Below are 22,955 nucleotides of genomic sequence, written 5' to 3' on the forward strand. Positions count from 1 at the left end.
CTAACACGCCTTGATGTTTTTTGGCTGGCCACGCTGGCACTGGTTCCTGTAACGAGCTCTCCTCCACCCCACCGCGCCAGATTTTATGAAACTTAAATCTGAAGCCCGTTTTCATGCTAAACTGTTCTTTCAATTAAAAAGTTCCAAAATACAAGGTCTTGCAGGTGACCTTATTCCCCCCCGTTGGCGGGACTGGAGACTGTGGTGGGACTCCCACAGGACCCTCCAGCTTGTCCAACCATTTTGTTCATAGCTCCCCCTCCTTTGCAACTGGGAGATCATGAATTGCCCAAATTAATCCCCTTTTTTTCGGATCACGTATTGGACAGATGAGCTCCCCAAACTGATTCACCATGGACGCAGAGGAGCACAAAGCCAATCCACAGGGGTACGAGGCTGTGGAAGGGGGGCTGTTGTGGCAGCACTGACTAGTCCAACTCTTGCGGAACAGCCACCCCCCTTACACCCAGCAAGGCTCTCACTTGAAATCAACAGGCAGTTAGTTCCTCTCCTGGTTGAGTTGCAGCTCTCCAGCTACCCCAAAACTAAAACATGCCCAGTTTTCTCTCTGGACAGTATTTCCAGGCAGTCTCTTCACGCCTGCATTTGGTTTTAAGCCGACAGCTAGACAAAACACAGCATCAGTTCTCTAACTCTGGGCAAGACCCATATGCTAATTAAACTAGCTACCAACCTCCTGTCCAGGAAACACTCAAAACACACTGTAATTTAAAATAGGCACCAGATGTAAAAAATAGCTTTAGGTGTGACGTAGCCTTTTTAATGAACCTTAACTACACAGCGTCTGCAGGTTTTTTACTGTGACGTTATATTGTAAATAGGGTAGTGTAAGGATTGGGTTTGGATATAAAAATTTATTTTCATGAGAACAATTGGTCTAGTATCAGAGATAAGTCTGCCAAGCCCTTTGTCACTTTTCATTTCCAGGTGCAGGCACCTCTCCATGCCTACATGCATTAATTCAGAATGGTGCATAACATCCTTGAAAAGGTTCAGGTTAGAACTAAAGTTTTGGCTTTAAATGCTTACAACTTGAAGTAGCTTAACTGAAGTTATGAGGTCTTTATTCTTACAGATGACAAGTTTGAATTCTGCATGCACAAAAAGCTGCCTTCTTCCTGAATTCAACTACGTTTACTCAGTGTGCCTAAGGAACAAAATGAATGTAGGATTTTATAGCTGCTCGACAACAGACTTACTCTGACCTGGCAAACTGGTTATTAAAATTTTGTTTTATTGATGGGATATTTTGATAGTTTAAGTCAGCACCTGAAACATTCACCCCTTTCAAGGCACTCATAGCTATAAGTAGTAGACTGCCAATAGTTTACAGAAAATAAACGAGAAGGAAGGGGGACTCCTAGGTATCCAAGACACTGTTTCCAACAGACAACTGGGACTCAAAGGTTCAAATAAGACCTTTATTACAACACAGAGTTGATAGCACATTTTCGTATTTAAAAGAAAGTGTTTGGTCTCTTGGTGGTGAAACGTGGTTTGTGCTGGCGACGCAGAACTCTGTGTGGCAGAGGGAACTTGATCTTAGAATCCTGCAAGAAAAATGTTTCTATGTTAATCAAGATTATTAGATGAACAACAGAAAATAGTTTGCAGTATGCAACTGCTTGCTAACTTAGGTATAGAGAAGTAATACACCCACAGGTTAAACAGACTTCATAGGAGTTAATGGATGCCTTAGTTTTGCAATTCTTTTTGAAAGAAATGCCTGTTAAAGGCAAGTTTTCTGCAACATAATATGTATTTGTTTTAGTTTTACTTTCTTTCAAAGCATTAAAAGTCTTGATCATCATATAACATAATTGTAAACCTATGCATGCAAGTTTGCTTCCCTCCCTATTTTTGCCTGCAAAGCAAACCTGTACCAGACAAGAGAGCTCCCCCCTTCCAGTCCAGTGTTAAACCGGGACCCACCAGCCACTGCAATGTTACTGCACTTACGTGGAACTGCTTGACTGCTGGTCTACGGCACTTGCTAGCAGCGATTTCCTCCACTTTCATGATCTGAATAGAGTGAGCACGGGCACGATGACGGGCTCCCATATCGCGGTCTGTAACAAGAGAGCTCATTAAAAATAAATCTTAAGGCATTTTCAGTTCAAGAATCTTACTACCATCTTTTCAGGAAGTGTTTATAGTACCATCTACAACTTTTAAAATCTCTGATCAACTCTACTTAATCACACTGGTTTTAGTATCGAAAGTGATGTCAGAAATACAACAGAACCAACATGCAGCAGCAAGTCCTTCCTGAACTCCTAACTGACCTCCTCCAAGAGAGCGCCATCTTATTCTTATTGTCTGATTTCAAGAAGGTACACATATACTAAGTAACCTACGTGGGACTATTTCATTTTTTGCACAAGAAAACTGTGATTCAGAATCAACACTGAAATATGATTACTGGAAAGACATGGGAATTTCAAAAAAAATTTCCCTTCCAAAAGGAAAGTGCAAGTAAAGGTAGGACCTGAGGTTATTTACTGTTCTTAAAATTGACAAGTGATAGAAATGTGAATTGATATTTAGCCCACATAATTAGGCTTTCAGAACAGGAAGAAGCCATCTGTACATGGGCTACCTGAAAATTCCTCCCTGTGGCAGTGAAAATCACTGCCTTCAAATCATGATGTCCACAGCTAGTTCCACAGGATATGCCTGTTGAAATACTATTGTGCTTACAATGCTTCCCATGAAGATCTAACATACGTAGGAAAAACTTACCCATCAAAAGTATTCTTGAACATAAGAGTATCAAAGTCATTGTATCATGACAAATTAAGTTCTCAGGTCTCTTAAGCAGTCCTTCGGTATGTTAATTAACAAAAATTATTGTAAGTTAATGTAGAACCTTAAATTTCACTTTCAACAGCACTTCAGCTTTTGAAAGGCGACAAGACACATTTAATATTTGCACACATGACAAGAATATCATTATGAAGAACAATATTCTTTGGGTTTTTATGTGCATTCTGTGGTGTTTTTAACACTTCTGGATTCAAATATCAACAGCATCAACTATACAAATTGTCTATCCCTCAAGTACTTCATGTAACAGACTGAAATCAGGACAACCTTTAACTCTCCCTGAACTGAGGCAATGAGATCTTGGAGCAACACAGATTTTTTTTTTTTTTCCCCCATGTGATTTTTTTTTACTTGCTCTTCAAAGGACAGATGCTAGCATGTTCCACAGGATAGCTGAAATATTCTCTCCACAAGACTTGGGAAGATATACTCATTAACAGAATTGTAGAAAGTCACACAAAGATGAAGTGGGTGTACTTTCAGCTAGAGAAACTATACTAAAGCTTGGTAACGAATAAGATACCACATATATCATACATAAACATCTATGGACTTCTCTGGGAACACCCCACTTTATTTTTCCAGTGTTTCAGTTATCTTATCATGGATCAAGTCAGCATGCTTTATGCCCAGTTTAAGATTTAATCTTGTGCTTATATACTGGTCCTACCATTTTATACCTCAAACGGTTACATGTACTTACAGCACTGAGTGACAGCACCAGCCGTGGTCAAATCCCTGTACTCCCTGTACATGTTGTGAGTTCCACTACGAGAATCATAGCGCAACCAAATACCAAAATTTTTTACCCGCAGAGGGGACTTTTCATACACCTGGAATTACAGAAGAGCACAAAAGTAGTTAGAGACAGTACATCATCAGCATTTTACCTATTTGCTCTCTTTTCCCACACCAACATAGCTACATTCAAGCCTTAGTAATTCAGAGTGAAGAGTTTTAGTAATTTAGCATGGAAAGAAAAATACACACAAAATTTCATCTCTAAAGAATGTCCTTTAAGCATCAAGGTAAAGGAGTGTAAGCATTCAAACATCTACTTTCCAAGGATCATGAATGTCCAGATGACTCTTAAAAGATGTATTACACAACGAAGCAAGCATAAGAACCAGAGAGCAGCACTGACTAGTGGCATAGTTCATAACTCCGAAGTGCTAGAAAGTATGTTTCTTTTTAGTTGACTGGACATATACCGCCACTTTGAAAAAACAAATTTGTCACTCAGCTTCACAGCAACTGAAGGATAAATGAATTTCAACCTCACCCCCAATAACAGCACTTTATGTAAATTCCTTCCACATATACCAGCTGGAATTCCTTACAAATCTCCCACTTTTTTTAGGTTTCTAATCCCGCACCTGGCCACAGTACACAATCTCTCCAGAAGACTTCTTCATTTTCTTCAGCTGAGAAACGAAGTACCAGAACCGGGACTTGGCGACAACATGGTTCGGAGCGAAGATCCGCATGCGGTAGAGAGGAGGGGTCGTGCATTTCGGCGTGGGCAGGCATCGCCCGACCACCTTGTACTCCCGCAGCTGGAGGGAGACGAAAGACAGGCCGCACGCAGCGTGAGCCCCGCCGCGCCGCCGGCCCAGCCGCCGCGGAGCCACCCCCGCGCCAGCCTGACCCCGCCCCGCCACGGGCCGAGCCCGTGGAAGGTACCGCGGCTCCACGTATGAACGCCGCGGCGAGAGCAGGCCAAGCCAGGGGAAGGGGAAAAGAGAGAGACCACCGACCCAGGCGGATCGTCCCGCGAACCCAGCTGTGCCGCCCGCCGATCACGGCCCCCCGCCCAGGGGCGGCGCGGCCTCATGCGTTTTGCGGGAGCGGCGCCGCCGCCATGTTGGCCGCTCGCCTCCCTCAAGGGCCAGGCAGGGCCGCTTGGGCGCGCAGAGGCCGCTCTCGAGCGCCGCAAGCCCACGCTGCCGCCCTCCCAACGGCCACCTGGGCCTCAGTCTCAGTCCTGGTCCCGGCCGTGGCCCTCGCACCCCGGCCCTCACTCACGGTGCCCGACGCCTTCATGGTGCTGCCTCCTCTGCGGCCCGCAGGAAGGGAAAGGCCGCGTGTGCCGCCGCCTCCCGTCAACCACCCGCCGGCAGCCCCGCCCCCGGCCGTCCTCTCCGCCCATTGGCTGGGAGGAGAACGCGATTGGAGGAGGCAGCCGTCAGTCTGCGCCCGCGGCGGCCGGCGTTGGGTTCCGGGCCGGCGGGGCCCGCGTGGCCTGGTCGGGGCTCGCCCGCGGCGGGGGCAGCGCGGCAGTCGGCCGGGTCGGCCGCGGAAGCTCGTCCTACTGTGCGCACCGGGGCCAGCGGTGCCGCGGGACCCTCTCCTCGTCACCGTGGCCGCGGACCCGCATGGTCCCGGTACCGGTACAAAGAGGCCGGGCTGTGCGTGACTCTGTCCCGCCGGCCCTGCTCGCGTTGCCGCGGACGACGTGGCAGGGATGCCCCAGGCGGAGGCAGCCAGCACCGCGCTCCCCTCGGGGCGGTAGCCGGGCATGGAGGGCTGCCGGGGGAACCTTTCTCACCCGTGGTCCCGGGGGAGACCGGGGTTGCTGGCTACCGTGAGGTTGTCCCTGTGGGTCCCTCCCGCCTCATTTTGATGGGATCCTCTTTTTCACGGCTGGCCCTGAGCGCTTGCGCTCCTGTGCACCATGAACTGGAAACGGTTGTGCAGTCGTGGCGAGTTAAGGTCTCTGAAATGTTGTGCACCTCATGCTTGTGAAAGCTGCACTGCCACAGCCATGAGATGTGAACGTTTTTTGCCTTGAAAGATACTCTTAACAGCAACAGTGCCGTAACGATTTTGTAAATAGCTGCATCTTGTTGCTGCAGTTACTTGTATTTAGTCTTTTTTTCCCCTTTCAGTCTGATTTTACAGACACGCACGCGTCTAATCACGCAGAACCCCCCGTATACGTTGCTTCGTTGCAGAACACTTTGCAGAAGAGACCAACGCCGCATGTGCAGGCATCAGCTGGGCTACTCCTCTCCTCGCAGACAAGCCCATGCCGACGCTTTTGCAGCATGTGAGCTCGGGCCCTTCCTTGTGCGAGTCACCGAGCAGGTCACTCCGGTCACGACTGCGGAGCTCGCACCGGCGGCACCGAGCCCGCAGCGGCGCGGCCGGCCCCCCCCGACCCTCCATCGGCTCGCTGCTGCTGCCAAAGCACGGTTTCCGGATCCCGGGGGAAGTTTTGGGGCGGAGCGGGTCAGTGCTGATTTATTATATCGGTGCAATCGGTTTTACAGTGCCGCAGGGCGTTGATAGTAACCAGGAAGAGCACCGGCGGGACGCTTCCCGCGGTGCCGACGGGCCGGGGCCGCGATGCTCGGAGGGGGGCGGAGCGCTGGAGGCCACGCCCACGCGCCGCAGGGGGCGGGACTACGGCTCCCAGGATGCCGCGGGGCCGGGGAGGTGGCGTGTCCCAGCGTGGCCGCCTTGTCGGAGAGAGGAGGTGAGCGCGGCCGGCTGGGCCAGCGGCGAGGGCGCCGCATGGCACGCTGGGAGCCGTAGTCCTGCGGCACGGCGGCCCCGCCGCGGGCGGGCGGGCTGGCTGGCTGAGGGGCGGGGCGGGGGCAGCGGCAGCTTTCCTCCGCGGAGGCCGTTCCGCACGCGCGAGGGCTGCGGCGCCTCCCCTGGGCGTCCTCCTCCTCCTGCCGCCAGCCGAGGCGGCGCGGCCTGGCCCGGCCCTATGCTCGTGGCGGCCGCGGAGCTGTGGGGGTGGGAGCCGGCAGCGCCGCCGCGATGGAGGAGTGACTGGGAAGGTAACGGCGGGGGGGGACGGGGACAGGACGGGACGCGACACGCGGCGCGGGGTGACTCAGCCCGGCGGGGACGGGGGGGCTGGGCCTCCCTGGCCGGTGGCGGGGGCCGCGGCGCCTCAGCGGCGGGGCAGGGGCGGTATGGGCGCCCGCGGGCGTCGCCGCTGAGCTGGCGGCGGCGGGCTCCCTCGAGTCTCCCGGCCGGTTCCAGTCAGCCCGCCGCCACCTCGTCCGCAGCTGTGAGGCTCTGGGGAAGGGGGGGAGACGCCGCAGCATCGCCGCCCGCCCGCTGCGGGCGCTCGCCTCGGCCGCCCGGCTCCGCTGCTGAGGGAGCGGGGGGTGCGGCAGTCGGCCGGTCCCCGCCGGGACGGTCGTCTGTGAGCCGGTGGGGGCTGGGGGTGTGTGCGTGCGGCCGCGAAAAATACCGGGATTTTTGTCTTCTAATGTACGCTGCAGCTTGTGGTGCCGGTTATATTCGCGTGCTGCGGGAGCTGCCTCGGTAGCCCTCCTCCGTTATGGCTCCGGTGGGGGAGGAAGTAGCCGTAAGCTCTTAGACTGCAACGTGAGGGGAGGGACCTCCTCCGCACCTCCATATTCCGCTGCTCGCGGCGTGCTTCAGTACGGTGGTTCCCCGCCGTGGGAGAGCCGCCGCCGGGCCCCGCAGCGGCTGCACGCCGCAGGAGGAGTGCTTTGTCACTCCGCAGCGGCGCCGGGAAGGGGCTGAAGGGGTTACGTTGCAGCCCCGGTGCCTTCGCCGCAGGTCTGGACGCGGTGGGGTGTGACTGCCTGATCGCCCTCCTTGGCTTAGCTGCTGAGCCACGCAGTGTTGTTGGCTGTCCAGCGGGAGGAGGCTGGGCTGAAGCTGGGGACCGAGTCGGGGCGGGGGGGGGGGGCCAAGAAGGCCTTGCTCCTCAGAGGGAACTCCTGGCCAGTAAGAATGTGCCTGAAATGAAGACCTAGTATGTCACTTCCAGAAAGAAAAACTTTCTAGTCCGGGTGAAAAGTTTTCGAAGTAGCTATAATTACATAGCTGTTCATTTTAACCGCATGTTAGATCAGTGTAAAGGCTCTAGAGCCTAAGAGTCTGTAAATATGCTCAAGATTTGCAGCATGCAAAACAGAGATCAAAAAAGAATGTGAAAAATGTTCTTTTGCTGTCTTTGGTTTATTAGAGAGAAAACTTGAGGGAATTAAAACGAAGCATGTCACCGGCTCCCTTATATATGCTATCACAATCTTGTAAATACCTAAAATGAGTGCTGTAAATGAAGTATTCTTTAATTACTCATTGTTCCCCTGGTTAGCATCTAGTTAAAATGCTCTGAATGCTTTCATTATTAGGGCATATCTGGACCTAATTCACACACCTTTGATCATGTTAGTATTGTTAAACTGGGCAATCTTCCCCAATTGAAGTGTGACTACATTTTTTTTCCTGCTTTCCTGTATGAAGGCAGTCTCTATTATCAAATGCATTATAATTATTTAATATGTGAAAGGGAATAAACTATGCTAATGAGATACATATATCTGTATGACTTCACTGTTAAGGAACTGCACCCTCCTAATTACAGTAAAATCAGTTTGCCACCAACATAGTGTACTGCTTAACAAAAAAAGCATCTCTACGTAAATAAGACAATACTTTCTACACAGCTGTGTATTAACTATTAATGTTATTGATTATTTTTACAAATAAAACTTGCTTTAATGACATACTTGATGTTATAGCTGAGTATATCTTGCAATGGATTTTGCGAACTGTAAGAACTATAAAAATTGCAGTTCGATTTTGCTTTAGAAGTGTAATTGGCTGGTAAAATAGATTTGTGGTGGAAAAGCTACCTGCTTAACTAAAACCATATAGCATGAGAAGCCATTTTGCTGGCTTTCTCAAAAGGCTTATTCAAATAGTCTATGTCATTAATTGTCTTCTAGAGTTGGCTAGTCAAGCTGAAACTCTTAGAAAAGAATGTGTGGTAGAAGATGAAATTTTAAATATGCTCACGTAGTATATACAAAATTAGTAGAACTGGTTGGTATTGCTGTTAGCTAAACAAGTGAAGAGAATACATGTTTGAGCCAGGTTATTTTTAATAGCAAAACTTGTCACCCAGGTGTAGAAGATGACTACCTTTTGGGCAGATAATGTAGTGATATCAGCAGGGAAATATGCCAAAAGTATGCTTCTGTATATTAAATAGTTTTACTGGTATAACTCTGGACCAGACCCTAATTGCAAGATGCTGTTAAAAAAAAAAAAAATCATTTTCCCTGCAGCATTTTTCCTTTATTTTTAACCTGACAGTTTTGGATGTTGATTATGGGGAAAACAAGCTGGGGACGCAGAGGGAGAAGGCTCAGCAGAGCAACTTCAATCCCTACAGGTTTTGACCCTGAGCAGGATTGCTCTGTGTCGTAAGGCAGTGTGTGAAGCTTGTTTTGCCACGACTCATCGCTTTGTTCCAGATTTTCTGGTTCGTATACTGCCGCAACCTGCATTTTTTTTTTGGTACGAACTCAATTTTACTTACTAAATTGCTTTTCATGATGCATTTTTTATAGTGTATTCTGGAATGAGTTTTATAGAAATGTCTGTCTGTTACCATGTTAAATTTTGGGCTCTCCTTTCTAGGCACGCTTGCTGTCAGTTGTCTCTGCCACCTTTCTTCCAGTGGGGGACTGTGAACAGTAGAGCGTGCCCAAGACACGCAATACTAAGAAATCAGAAGTTCTACCGAGAGGCATGTAGGCAGCTTAAAACCACAGCTCCTTTGTATTTCATCTCTTCCTCTTGTCTATCTTCCTTTCCCCTACCTCCTACATGCTTATGTAACAAGGCCTTATTTCAGGCCTAATTAACTATGTTACCATGAGGGGGGCGGGGCTTTGAAGGATAGATGGATTTTTGTCCCCTCTTGCTGTTTAACAGTATCCTAGTATTTGACAAAGATTGGGGTTTTTTTAATCCACTGTGTTTTACTGGAGCATTGCAGAACAGCCTGTAGAGGCGCATCATCTCTAGAACATTTGTCTAGCTTGCTTGTTAATTTTACATTGTATTTTCTAAATAAAAGTCATTGCTAATAAATCAACATCAGTTAGGAGGAACAGCAAATGTTGTTAACAACACAGTATGATGTATTTTGTGGTTAATTTCTAAGACACTTCTCTTGTGTGTGCTTGCTTTAGAAGAAAGACCTCCTAATGGCTTTGCCCCCCTAGGGGAAATACTTCATAAATGGGTTTATGAAGCATCTTAACAATATTAAGAGATGAGTAGAGAATTTTTTTTTCAGTTGTGAAGTTTGTGGTGGGGAAAAAAATACAGGGGTCTATCATTTAAGTAGCAGATTTTTGCTTATGTCGTATCTTGCTGAAACCTCTGCGTGCTTGAAATTTGAGTTCAGGCTTTTCAGTTGAATAATACGCATCATGCCATTTCTCTGTTAATTAAGGTATTAGCTCTGTTCAAGAGAACTGGAATATATGGAAACTTCAAATTTTCCTTGTTCAGTAAGAAGTTTAGTACTATTAAAAGTTGATTAAAGGACTTAGAGTTATGATCTCTGTATCAGAAGTATGGACGTTCATGTTCTGGTGGAGTACATACTATGTATTTGAGGTTTGTGGGCAAACTTCTGTGGTTGTTGCTGTCCTGCTTTTAATTTTTGTTGTTCTGCTGAGCAAATAAAGTTTCTCTTTCTCTATTTGCAGATGATCGTAGTTTTCCTTCTAGAAGAAGTGGGCAAACCAGTTAGGAGTAGGAAACAAAGAGTATAGCAATAGAGATGGATGAACAAGCCCTTTTAGGGCTAAACCCAAATGCTGATGCGGACTTCAGACAAAGAGTATGTAATTGACTTGCTTATCTCTCTAATAATTGGGGGTGCTGTTTCAGTGCAGAAGTCTCATATTTTCTTGGGGGCTTGGGTTTTTTGTTAACCAATACATAAGGTTTGTGGTGGCAAGTACAAAACAACATCATGTCACAAGCATGTAAGCTGAAGGTCACGTGTCACCAATTTTGTGAAATTATACTTAACGTGCATAGAATTCGTTTTTCTGGGCTCTGATTTTTTTTCAGTCCTTTCAGTTCTTTGTACTTGTTGCTCAGCTCCTTACGTAGGTTCCCATAGAATGAAAAGCAGCGACTGAAAACAGTGAGTTACTTGCAATTGCCCTTTTAATTCTTAGATGTGTTTTTTTATTTGAATGGATTACCTATCTTTAGTGTCTTTTAATGAAATGTGTGTTTTTAACTGTAGTGAAGCTTGTATTAGCATAGAGTAGGTTAAGAAAGTAATCATGGTATGTGGGTAATAATTACTTCATAAGAGAGATGCTCCTGTGAAAAAGCATTACAATTTATATAACTGTTCAATGAGTAAATATTTCTGCTTACTCATTGATTATCAAGTTGATTCAACTGTCTACAAGATAACATCCTCATTTCTGAAAGATTTTACTGGAGGTTAATACCTTGGTTTTGTGTTCATAAAACAAATCCTGGAATGTATAAGAAAGTTAAAAATGTAGTTTGATGCAGCCTAACATTGCTGAGCAGCCTGTTAAATATGTTGATTCTGGGTATAGCTAATCTTTAGTGTTCCATTAATAGAATATCACTGTAAAATTTGAAGCTTATAGATTTATTCACCTTTAACTATGCAGTCTGCCTAATTTTGAAATATTTTGTAGTAAAAGGGGACTTACCTTTTCACTAGTCATGTAAGATGTAACATGTAAAGGAAGTACCAAAAAATTTCTAGTAAAACTGTTCAGTATAAGAAAATCACCAGTACAACCTACAGGAAGTGAATTCTTGTTTTAAGAACTTATTTCAACTCACTGAATAATTACTTTGGGAACTTACTTTGGTGAATGGAAACAATTATGAACTAATGCAAAGAAAACAAAACCAAAAAAATCCAACAGCCAAAAAACCCTTTTGAAATACATGCATTCATAGAATTAAGATAATGTTGTTAATCTAATCTCTGTTTCAAAAGTTACTTTACTGTTTTGTATAACAGGCCACGCTAAATCTTAAAGCAATTAGATCAAGTTAACTGTTGTCAAAAGCTATTTGGAAGTTCTGATAAGCAACTTGATTATCTAAAATTTGGTAGAAGTTTTTGCCAATCTGTGTAATAGCTTTGTGAACTGACAGTTGCCAGGTGAACAGTGTTTGAATGTTTCTTGAGCTTTAGGTGTAGAATATAACCAAAGCAGTGCAACAAAAATAGTGAGTTGTCTTCAGTGAAAAATCTACATCAGTCTCTCTTTAGAATTTGTGGAAGGAATTTTAACTTGGATGTGAACTTCCATCCAAATGAAAAGGCCTTGAGAAACTTCCTCTAGTTGACCCTGTCTCCAGAGGTCCCTTCTAACCTCAATGTTTCTGATTCTATGACTTTTATATTCCAGTAACAAAAATCTTTGTATTGAATGTAAAGTGGAAATGGGTACCTATGATGTTAGCATTTGAAGAAACACTCTTGCGTTACAGTAATTAGGGAGTCATATATAAATACTTGGATGTATCCAAATAGTTTGGTTTTTTGCAGGAGGCCTATTTAAATGTGAGTCTAAGTGTGAATGAGATCTTGCTGGGTGGTTTGTTTGTTCTTTTTTTAAATGAAACTTACTTGGATGTTTACAGGCACTAGCCTACTTTGAGCAGCTGAAGATATCTCAGGATGCTTGGCAAGTCTGTGCAGAAGCGTTAGCTCAGAGTATATACAGGTAATGTAGATATGAATCATTGCTTATTTTCATTAGTAATATGTTTGGGTCTGGTTTTAGCTCTACAGCATAATAGGCAAACTATAAATTGCTGAAAGTTAATATGGTCTTCATGCTTTTTTCAGTATTGTAGTTGATCTGTGGCTTCTGTATAATGCCTTCCAAGGAAGAGCAATGTATAAATAAAACTCCATATTAATTTAATAGCCTAAAGACTGCTGCTTATTAAATCCAGGGAAAAAAGAATGAGTTCTAGTCCTTTCTTTTGGGCAGGAGAGGAGTGCTGAAAATTTCCTATGGTATGACTATAAGCTTTATATGCAGTAATCTCAGAAGTAGTTCCTTGCCCCTATTCTATGGAGTAGGCCATCCCACTTTTCAAGATGTAAAGAGCGTGTAGTCACCACTATTTTTGCACAACTTTGTGCATTTAGATTGTGAATACTAGGTTGTTGCTCTATCACAGAATAATTCGGGTTGGAAGCAAAATTAGGGATGTGTATCTCCTGAATAACAACAGTGACTTATAGTGAATGCTTTTTTGATAAATCATTTACAAAACTTCTGACTCCAATGGAGTATGCAGTAATTAATAAAACCACACAAGATTTGAAAACAGCATTTTATAATCTTTACCAAAATACATTATGATTGTTACAGGTTTAAATAAAAGATAAAAAACTCATGTAGATTATATAGCATATGGAATGTCCCTTCGTAATCTACACCTCAGATCATCTTCAGCTTTGCTTTTTAAGGCACAATGTACAACTTGCAGTTAGTGTACTAATGGACCCCAAACCTATTATTGAAGCCTGACAGATTTTATAAAGGCAGGATACAATAGGTGTTGTAGTTTGTATGTTCAAACCGAAATCAAGGCATAACAAATTGGTGGCTATAAAAAAAAATTATAGTATCAAACATAAATATTTGTTTAACAGTTGCTAGCTTTTACCAAATGAACTGCTTGAGTATTTGCCATTTTTGCTTTGAAGTAATAGCAGTAGCATTTTTCTCTGGTGCACAGTAATTCTTGATTTGCCAAAGGAATTTTTTTCTACCCAGAGAAGTGTACCATATTGCCACCAGTAACAGAACTTTCTTTTATTTTCTAGTGATGATCACATCAAGTTCTTTTGCTTTCAAGTTCTGGAACATCAAATTAAGTTCAAGTGAGTAATCTTTCTTGACACCAGCCATATACATCCGTTTAATTTTCTCTTTCTGTTCTGCTTGCAAAGAAACTTTAAATGGTATCTGTCATCTCGGAGTGGTTGATGAGGTGGCTTTAATCTGGTTCAGAGGACTTTCTTGTATTTCTTCACCTTTTCCTGGGAGAGCAGCTGTTGGATTTTGAGCAGCATGCTCTACTTAGCTAGTCTAACACCTGTGTATGGCCCAACACAGACCCAGTTACCAAGGATTGCTTGAAATGTACTTAACCCTTCCTTTCTGGAAATCCAAGCCTTACTTTGTACTCTCACTGATCTTTGCAGAAAAGAGTCCTGCAAGCAGCAGCCTTGCTCAGTACAGAGTCCTGGACTTCAGACAAAGCCCTATTCATTTAATAACCATGGCAAAGATGTTAAGAGAAAGTAGTCTTTTCACTGAGTGGTGTTTTCGTAGAATCGTAATTTTAGAAGAAAATACTTTGAAATAATACAAGTTTCATTGCATGGAACTATTTTTTCACGTTTCTGGCTCCTTTGGTCTGGAATTGGACGTTGTGGCAGAGGTGCCTGCCTCTTTCAATATCATTGTGACTGGTTGCAGTACACTGAATGTGTGGGTCAGGCTTTAGATAGGAATAAGACGTATTTTGCAACTGATTTTCAAAATTAAATATCAGAGCAAAAATGGAAGACTTAACTTTCTGTGATTTTATTTACCTGATTTTACCTCATTGTCCATCTTGCTCTGCTTGTTCCACTCCTGTTACCTGCTTCCTGCAGTATGTTTTCTCTTGTTTTCCTGCTTCTTATTGAGTGTTTTCAGTGGGGTTGCTTTTTTCTTCTCCTTAATGAATAGTTACTTGTGACAGGAACACTGGAGTCACATTCAGCAGTCATTCCTGTTAAGGACTGTACCAAACGTATAGCTACCTTTATTGCAAGGAGGGTGTTCTCAGCCTAGCTAGTCCTGGGAAGGAGCATGTTGTATGGGTAGTATTTGAGGTGGGCCTGGGTATAATGTCAAATTTTGCCAAGACTTATATGTATGATGGAAAGCAGAATTATTTGTTTGCTTTTTTGTTTTGACATGTATCTGATAATAAATGTACTGTAGGTCAAATCAGTGAAGGACTTCTTTGTGCTTACTATTGACAGTCTTCAACGTGTAGTAAACAAGTTTGAGCATATACAGATGTCTTTTCCTTCTCCCCATGGCTTATGGTCAAATGGTTATTTTTATCAGGATCCTAAGTCCTGTGCCTGATAGAGTAGCCTTCCTGCGAAATTTCAAGCTCCTACTCCAGCATAGGAGGCAGTAGTACCTCAAAATGTAATCCATTAATATGGGCAAAATGTTTTTCCTTATTTTTGTCTGATTCAAAATTTTAACATGCAAATAGCTGTGTAAATTCCTTTTCTAGGAAACTTTCATTTACGTTAATGTGCAGTATTATGTGCAATATTAAAAGAGTTTTTGCCTTACTGAATGTTGCGCTTGTCATGAAGCTGTTATATTTTGATCTCATTATGCTTGTTTCAGATACTCCGAACTTACTGAAGTCCAGCAGCAGCTAATTAGGGAAACACTCATAACATGGCTGCAAGCACAGGTAAGTATGTCCCTTCACAGCAGTCTTGCATAGTAGGCTAACATAAGGCATTGAGTGTGGGCTAAATGTTTAATCTGTCATTTGAGTTTAAAGATGCCTTCCTGAAAGTATACGTTATCTGATGGTTAAAAGCTTTTAACATGCTAATCTTTATTAGAAGTTCTTTAAATCAGATGTTGTAAAGGAGTCTGTGCTTGAACTTATTACTAAATATAAAACTCTTACGTCAGATGATGATTGTGGTTTAATCAGTTGTATGTGAAATAAGGAGTATTAAAATTTTTCCTTTAGAGAGGTATAATCCAGATTCCTGATGTTCCTGAGTGACTGGAGGAGGAGCGGTAATTCTGTTTTAAGACCCTCCTGGTCTAACTCCTGTCTACTTAGAATACTAGCAGATGTTCATGAATGAACAGCATCACTCCTCTGTTAATACTGTCACAGAGTACTGTCTACTCTTTCTTGTGGAATTAGTTACTGTAGCTGAACATGTAGTATCAGTTGGACCCAAGAGTTTGCAATCAGCAGAACCATCCAGTGGGCTGTTACAAGTCTTTGCCTATACCCGCCATTATCTAGTTATCACTACATTTCTGCATTGGAAATTAACATAGTTGCTTTGTTTGTAGAAAACTTAACAGTAGGAATTGGAATATAATACAACTTGAAAAAGAACAGACCATTGTGAAATGGATTAAATTGCTTTTAATTTTTCTTTGTGGCAAGCTGTTCCATTTAGGATGAGTTTATAGAAGAGGGGAAGGAGAGAGGGAGGGAGATTGGTAGTGACAGATTTTTTTTATTGCTTTTTTTTTTTGCCTGATGAGCTTAGATTTAGAAACTTCCTTTACTATTCTTAAAGCTAACATCTAGTTTAGGCACAAGCTAGCTACAAGAGCACTGTAACTTGTTTTCTGGAAGTTCTTATTTACTCCTTTCACCAAACTATCAAATTAGCTTTTAGCCTTTGAATACTACACTTAATGTCTTAGTACTGAATGAAAGGCTTAGGAATGTATCACCCAGAGAGAATGTTTTCCCTGTTTCATTACAATTTAGCTAAATTTTTTTCAAAATCCTTGGAAAGGTCTCAGCCAGAAAGAGAGGTAGTACATTAATCGCTATACAGAGATCAACAGGCATATATGATTCTTCTCTAATTTAGTAAAAATGTACAATTAAAATATCTTGTTTCTACCAGATGCTGAATCCCCAGCCTGAGAAGACTTTTATTCGCAACAAAGCAGCACAAGTCTTTGCATTGCTTTTTGTTACTGAATATCTCACAAAATGGCCCAAGTTTTTTTTTGATATTCTATCAGTAGTTGACCTTAATCCACGAGGCGTGGATATGTACCTCAGAATCCTGATGGCTGTTGATGCTGAGCTGGTAGACCGGGATGTTGTTCATACATCAGAGGCAAGTTATTATTTTGCTTTAACATTTGTTTTGATTTTCCAAAAAGTTCTCTTTAATTAGAGCAGAAGACTTGCAGCGATGTTGGTTTTTTGATTTCATATTTTTCAGTTCATGTATTTTTTGCTTGAAGAGCTAGCAAACACAAATTAATGGACTGAGTTAGCCAATTTAATGTTAATCTGACTAATTTTAAACTGTTAATTTCTTCTAGGGCCTGTTTTAAGGCATCCTAACATCAAAAATCTGTTTAATGATATAGAGGACTTCCCCTTTGTCTGCCTTTCTTCATTGTTCGGGCATTGTGGTAGAAAAAAGAGAAAAAACTAGGGTATTTTGGTTTTATTTCTTGCAAGAAAAAAATGTGCTCTCTTTGGGTTTCTGATTTGAGTTATCTTGCTAGAACAAGTGGTGTCTGGTAGTGGATACAAAAATGCTACTAATTTGACAATATGCTAATCTATTACAAGACTGATTTATCCTTTTTCTGTATTGATAGGAGGCTCGTAGGAACACCTTATTAAAAGATACTATGAGGGAACAGTGCATTCCAAGTTTGGTGGAATCGTGGTACCAAATATTACAAAACTATCAATGTAATAACTCAGAGTTGACATGCCAGTGCCTTGAAGTAGTTGGAGCTTATGTATCTTGGATAGATTTGAGCCTAATAGCCAATGAAAGGTAGGGGTTTTCTATGGAATATCTTTGCAAAAATAACCTTGATAGTGTGCTGATTGTATTTCTGTGAAACAGAATTAAACCTCGTCTTTTGAGAAGGGACTTTAATTCTATATAAAACTTGGGAGTTTGGGGTTTTTTTTTTAGTAGAGTAATTGACTTTGCAAGCCAAGCTGATACAATGGCCAAAATAGACACTACACAGTTTGCTGGGTTCTCCTTAAAATGTACAGAATGTTGGGTTTAGTCAGTACAATAGACTTTAAAACTGTCTTATAAAAAGAAACTATTGTAAATATGCACACAAATAATACAAAGCTTCTATACAATGTACATATAAAATAAACTTCTTTTCTCTGAAGGTTTATAAATATGCTGCTAGGTCACATGTCTGTGGAAGTTCTCCGGGAAGAAGCCTGTGATTGTTTGTTTGAAATTGTAAATAAGGGAATGGACCCAATTGATAAAACAAAATTGGTTGAATCTTTATGTCAAGTATTGCAGTCTGCTGGCCTCTTCAGTATTGATCAGGTTTGTATGTTGATTTTTACAGCAGGAATGAGTCATAGGTTTCCGACAGTTCTTAAATAAGCAAATGAACAGAAAACTATAAAACTAAGCCCACAGATTAGGGAGAATTAGTTATGCTTCTGCATCAAAGCTAAACACTTCTTACACTTTTCTCATACTTAAAATAAGAGCTTGTTATTAATATTCCCTATTCGTTTAAAACACACTGCATTTCGTTTGTCCTCAGCGTGAGTTTTTTGTTTTAGAAGCAAGGTATTATGTAACTCCTGTTCCTCCCTTAAAGCATGTTGTGCTTACTGTTAATGCTGCTTCTGTGTTTCATTGCTTTGAATCTTCTCTTCTGAATGATTCCATAATAGGTATTGTAGCCAAGGTAGAGTTTTTTACAGTGAGATGTTAGATCAGTTGTGCATAATTAGGTAGGGGAAAGAGCTTTCTTAAGGGTGCATATGCTGTTCTGCGTGTCTGCACCCTCAGACATGAGGATTGAAATTCTTATCTGTAAGCTGGAAAAATACATGTACTAACCAAACACACATTCTGTGGCAGTTGCAGTGTTTAATGAACAGCTGTTTGCTACCTGCCATGAAGAGAGAGGAACCAGTCCTTAAGAAGCTGTAGCGCTTAGATTGCAAGATGGTTATCTCTTCAGTTTTGAAGCCTTTGCCAAATTTGTATGCCTACTAGAATGCAGAAAATATGCATTCATCAATTTGGGAGGTGTTGCTTTAAAAATCTTACCTCAGTCTCTCTGAGGAAGACTTGTTATTATTCTGCTTTTGTACAGTTATGGCAGGGAGCAAGGCATCTGTTTGGGGTGACTGGTCTAGGGGTATTTCTCAATTCTGATCGATGTATTTCTGCAAAAGCAAGCCATAAATATTTAATATTAACTCACTCTTACAGGCAGTACTGAAAGTTACTCGTTATCAGTATTTCTGAAGTGAGCTACAGCTGTTAATTCTTTGAAGTTTTCCCATAAAAAGATTTTCCTCTTATACAGCCTAAAATTTATGGTAGGTATGTGCTTCTGCTTTTATTTTGAACCTGCTTCTTGCTGTAAAGTAAAAAGAGAAACAAACTCATCTGAAGAGATGAAGCAAGCTACTGTTGTATAATGGAGGACAGCCAAATCTGGCATTGCTTTAATTTTTCTCTTTCCATTCCCCGGGGAAAACGACCCAGGCAATTGTACTTTCCATGTAGGAGACAAATGTTGGTTTTACTACTTCTACATACTAGACATGGGTAGTACAGTCTGTAAGCTCATGCCATTTAAACATGAGCTCTGCTAGTATTTTTAATCAGATGTCTTTTCTTGCAGGAAGATGATGTGGATTTTCTGGCCAGATTTTCTAAGCTGGTCAATGGGATGGGGCAAGCATTAATAGCTAGTTGGACTAAACTGATAAAAAATGGTGATATGAAGAGTGCTCAAGACACTCTGCAAGCTATTGAAGCAAAAGTGGCCCTAATGTTGCAACTGCTAATCCATGAAGATGATGACATCTCATCTAATATCATTGGCTTTTGTTATGACTACCTTCACATCTTGAAACAAGTAAATATGTCTGGCTTTAATTTAACATCACTTTTTGACATATGATCTAGTTTGATTTTTGTGGGAATATATGACTCTCATACTATGTGCAAGCTGACTTGCAAAATAGTTTTTTGACTAATTAGCATTCAGTATCTTTAATGGCTGTGGTCATGCTATTTCTATAGTGTTGTTTAGAAATCTAAAGGAATTGGGTTAAATCTTGCATTAGGTGGAAAGAAGGCTTGAGATCCTATGGCTGTTAAAAAAGTAAACCTGTCTTTTCCTATTAGAGAGTAGTAAAGTAGTCACTATACAAAAATTAATGCTTGAAATTTATTTTACAGCTTTCTGCACTTTCAGACCAACAAAAAGCTAATGTAGAGGTAAGTATTTTCTTTTTACCAGAGATTCTTTTTTTCAAGAATCTTTCAGAATCTTCCATTTTGCTGAAACAAATAATGTTTTATTTATATGCCTTAAAATGTGCATGTGACAATAATTAAAAGGGAAGACTTAAAAGTAAAAACAGTATATTCCATCTTCTGCTAAGTAACTACAGCTGTTTCTTTAAATAGTAAACCTATATTGAATTGTGTATGAAGATGAAAGCTATTTTAGAGCTGGTCTTCCCAAGCAACCCTTAAGCATATGTTGGTAAGCTCCTGTACAGTCTGTACAGTTGATAGAATCTTCTTAAATCAAGATAGAAGGGATTTTTCCCAGAAGCTTTCAATTTTTATTAAAACCTGCCCTAATTCCAAAGGATTGGGAGGAGTATGGGAAGGGTTGTCATAAAATTCAACCCTTGTTAGTATCATAAGTTAAACTTATGAAAGAACCTGCAATTCAAATGTAACAATTGTACTTATAATGAGAAGCTGTATGTTAAGCATTACATTGAACTATACATTAAGCCTAAGTTTATATGTAAGCTTAAGTTTATATATAAAGCATTAAGTTTAATAAATAAGGTTTATGTCCAGTTTTGGAGGTAGTAAAATTGTTTGTTTTTTCAGCACAGTCCTTTTTTAATTTCTTTTCCCTATGACCCTTCTGCACCAATGTGGATGTACTAATTTAGATGTTGAACTGGTTAGATTGGTGCAGGTATTTTGTAAGTCCATATAACTGGCAGCTGTGGTTCCTTTTCCTTTAAAAAGAAAGCTGAATTCTGTACCTGTTCCAACATGAACAATTGCATTTGGATAACTGTGGTCTGGATTATCTTGATCTGGTTTTGTCTAATGTCTGTTTAAATTGGATGAGGTAACACAATGAGAGAAGTTTGACAACAACACTGAATCTATTTTTGTTACTGTGTCTCTCTTGTTCTTATAACTGAATCAAACCAAATTACTACTGCAGTGCATTTAAGACACTTAAAATTTGAACATGTTACTGTCCCAAAATCTGTTGTTTTGTTAAACTTGCTTTTGTACTGAAGAATGTCGTGTTATAATTATTTCTTAATTTTACTGAGCACTTCTTGAGGATTTGTGTTTAACTGAAAAGCAGTCATACCAATCTTTCTTCTTTCCTCCAACTCATAATAAGAAAGTATTTGGAAATAGTCTAAATCTTATTGTTGTCTGTCTTAAGCTTTAAGTTGTGTGCTTAGCAGCAGTTCTTTAAAGTTTTACCCCTAAGAAGTTCTCACTTTCAACTTGTTCATTATTTGAACAGGAAAAAAGGGGATCTTGTTTATTGTTCCTTTGAAGTCCCAAAGTTTTTTCTCATCAGCAGGATCCCATTTTTAATTTTTAAAATGACAGGTGTTTCTAAGCATTTCTGGCTACAAGCATATCACATAAATGTTTTGCAATTATTTTAATTCTTTAATATCGCTTCTTACAGAGAAGCAGAGACTTCTCAGATAATGCTGACACTTGATGTCAATAGAAAGCCTGATCCCATTCTTGCAATTTGACCATGTTGTTAAAGTATTACAAGTGTCTATTTCTGCAAAATCACCAAGAATTTCGCCTCAGTAACCTAAGTTTAATTAATTGGTGCATTTTGGTGTTAAAGAACTTCAGATTTTGCACTTAAAATGAAAAAAATGTAATTGTGTCAGAAATTTGGGGGGTTTCGTTAAATTTATCTTGTTCCCTTGTTTATTGCCTGAAATTTATGGCTATCCACATTCAGAACCTCCAATACTGGAAGAGAATTGCAAAATACTAATCAAGTTCTTGCTGATACGATCAGCATTTTCATTTGCTATAATAATTATGGAAGCTGTTGGCTACTGAATTTAACCAAAAAAAGACACAAGTTTGTTTTTTCACCTGGTGGTAGGTATAGGGGTGAGGTGCTCTGTAATGCTGATCAAATACCTGTTACAATTCTACTGAGTCTTCTCCAATATTTAGTGAACTTGTTCCTTGTAATAAGTATATGGATATGTCCTGCCCCATTACTTGTTGCTGCTTAATATGCTCTTGGATTCTAATGCTTTCTTGTTGCCATAGATATAAGAATGGTCTGCTTCTGATTCAGTTTTAATTATTCAGAATAGCTTTCTGTCCTTTTGGAATATTTAGATTTAATACACATTTTTGTAGGTTCTGTGGAACAAACTGTTAAACTAAAGTGAAAATTGAAATAGGTTAGTTTTTTGAACACTTGTTTTAGCTAACTGTGTCAGTCCAATTTCTATCCATCCTGGAAAGCATGAATGGAATTGAGTATTCCATATATTTTAAAACATTAAATCAGAGTTCTAAAAACCTGAACTAGTAAATGCTTAGTACAATCCAAGTGATACACTTAGAGTTTGAGACTTCAGTAGAGATGAGATCAAGTCTTTAGTCCTGTTTTAGGACTTACCAACAGTCCCTACTAAGGTGAAATTGCACATCAGTGCTTTAACTGATCTAACAACTTGCTGCTGCTGAAGAGGGAAGGTTTTGCTTTTCTTATTCTTGTTTGCTGCTCCTGGCTCTTACTCTTGGATTCTTTGCTGAACCAATTCAGCTTGTTAACCTGTCGCAAAAAGAACCTTTCAAGGATGTGGAGCTATTAGAGAAGTTAATGTTATGGCTAAGCTGACCTGCCCCTTTAAAATAGGATCTTGGACAACCTGTTTAGCTTCCTCTGCCTAATTCAGTCATCTTAATTGCTGTTTTCAGTGTGAAATGAACAGCACAGATTACAGGCAGGAAACAAAGCCAGATAATACTGTCAGAGACTGAGAGCTCCAAGTCATCTATGCTGTGTATTTGTAATGGCATCTGTGTATTGTTTGGATATAATCCACCTGTTTTAATTTGGACTGTTACTTCTGCTAAACCTCTGAAAATAATAATTCAAATGGGATTTAAAATACTGGTAAACATTTAACGCTTGCTTTAACATTTCCTTTACTGTAGGATTTTAACTGTTGCTTCTTATCACTTTTCTGCTTCTGTGCTTACAGTTCTGTTTTTATCTTAGGCAATTATGTTGGCTGTTATGAAGAAGTTGACATATGACGAAGAATATAATTTTGAAAATGAGGTATTGTGTTATATGAATAAACAGACAAATGCAACTTAAATTAAATGTAGTAAAACTTGCTCATGCTTTTAAAAGCCATATTTTTCATAGACTAAGGATTTGAAGGTAGGAAGCAAAGGT

At 41.2% G+C, this 22,955-nt stretch overlaps 2 protein-coding genes and 1 non-coding gene across 3 annotated transcripts in view; 1 reads left to right on the plus strand and 2 right to left on the minus strand.

Moving 5' to 3' along the window:
* Positions 1 to 1,421: 1,421 nt before the first annotated feature.
* On the minus strand, positions 1,422 to 4,933 carry RPL18A (ribosomal protein L18a). Its single transcript, XM_059817012.1, has 5 exons — positions 4,873 to 4,933; positions 4,224 to 4,403; positions 3,551 to 3,680; positions 1,981 to 2,090; positions 1,422 to 1,571 (listed from the first exon to the last, which is right to left on the minus strand). Exons 1-5 carry the CDS (start codon positions 4,888 to 4,890, stop codon positions 1,479 to 1,481), a joined length of 531 nt encoding a protein of 176 aa, XP_059672995.1. The 5' UTR covers positions 4,891 to 4,933; the 3' UTR covers positions 1,422 to 1,478.
* Positions 2,880 to 3,011, minus strand: LOC132317003 (small nucleolar RNA SNORA68). Its single transcript, XR_009483977.1, has one exon. It is a non-coding gene; the product is annotated as a small nucleolar RNA SNORA68 (small nucleolar RNA).
* Positions 4,934 to 6,571: 1,638 nt separating the features above from the next.
* Positions 6,572 to 22,955, plus strand: part of XPOT (exportin for tRNA) — a 29,246-nt gene continuing 12,862 nt past the window's right edge. The window contains exons 1-11 of the mRNA XM_059816132.1: positions 6,572 to 6,635; positions 10,350 to 10,483; positions 12,298 to 12,380; positions 13,499 to 13,555; positions 15,096 to 15,165; positions 16,367 to 16,585; positions 17,082 to 17,266; positions 17,626 to 17,794; positions 19,119 to 19,355; positions 19,682 to 19,720; positions 22,773 to 22,835. Coding sequence (XP_059672115.1) covers positions 10,424 to 10,483; positions 12,298 to 12,380; positions 13,499 to 13,555; positions 15,096 to 15,165; positions 16,367 to 16,585; positions 17,082 to 17,266; positions 17,626 to 17,794; positions 19,119 to 19,355; positions 19,682 to 19,720; positions 22,773 to 22,835 — 1,182 coding nt within the window. The 5' untranslated portion in view covers positions 6,572 to 6,635; positions 10,350 to 10,423. The remainder of the gene's footprint in view (positions 6,636 to 10,349; positions 10,484 to 12,297; positions 12,381 to 13,498; positions 13,556 to 15,095; positions 15,166 to 16,366; positions 16,586 to 17,081; positions 17,267 to 17,625; positions 17,795 to 19,118; positions 19,356 to 19,681; positions 19,721 to 22,772; positions 22,836 to 22,955) is intronic.

Source organism: Gavia stellata, chromosome 4 (assembly GCF_030936135.1).
Source record: "Gavia stellata isolate bGavSte3 chromosome 4, bGavSte3.hap2, whole genome shotgun sequence".
NCBI lineage: Eukaryota > Metazoa > Chordata > Aves > Gaviiformes > Gaviidae > Gavia > Gavia stellata.

Bases quoted from the DNA above. Each gene is read 5' to 3' on its own strand.
- RPL18A (XM_059817012.1), bottom strand. The intron at 3,681-4,223 runs GTGCGGGATTAG...CTGTAATTCCAG, and splicing joins AGATTGTGTACTGTGGCCAG to GTGTATGAAAAGTCCCCTCT. The intron at 2,091-3,550 runs GTAAGTACATGT...CTCTTGTTACAG, and splicing joins TGGTGCTGTCACTCAGTGCT to ACCGCGATATGGGAGCCCGT.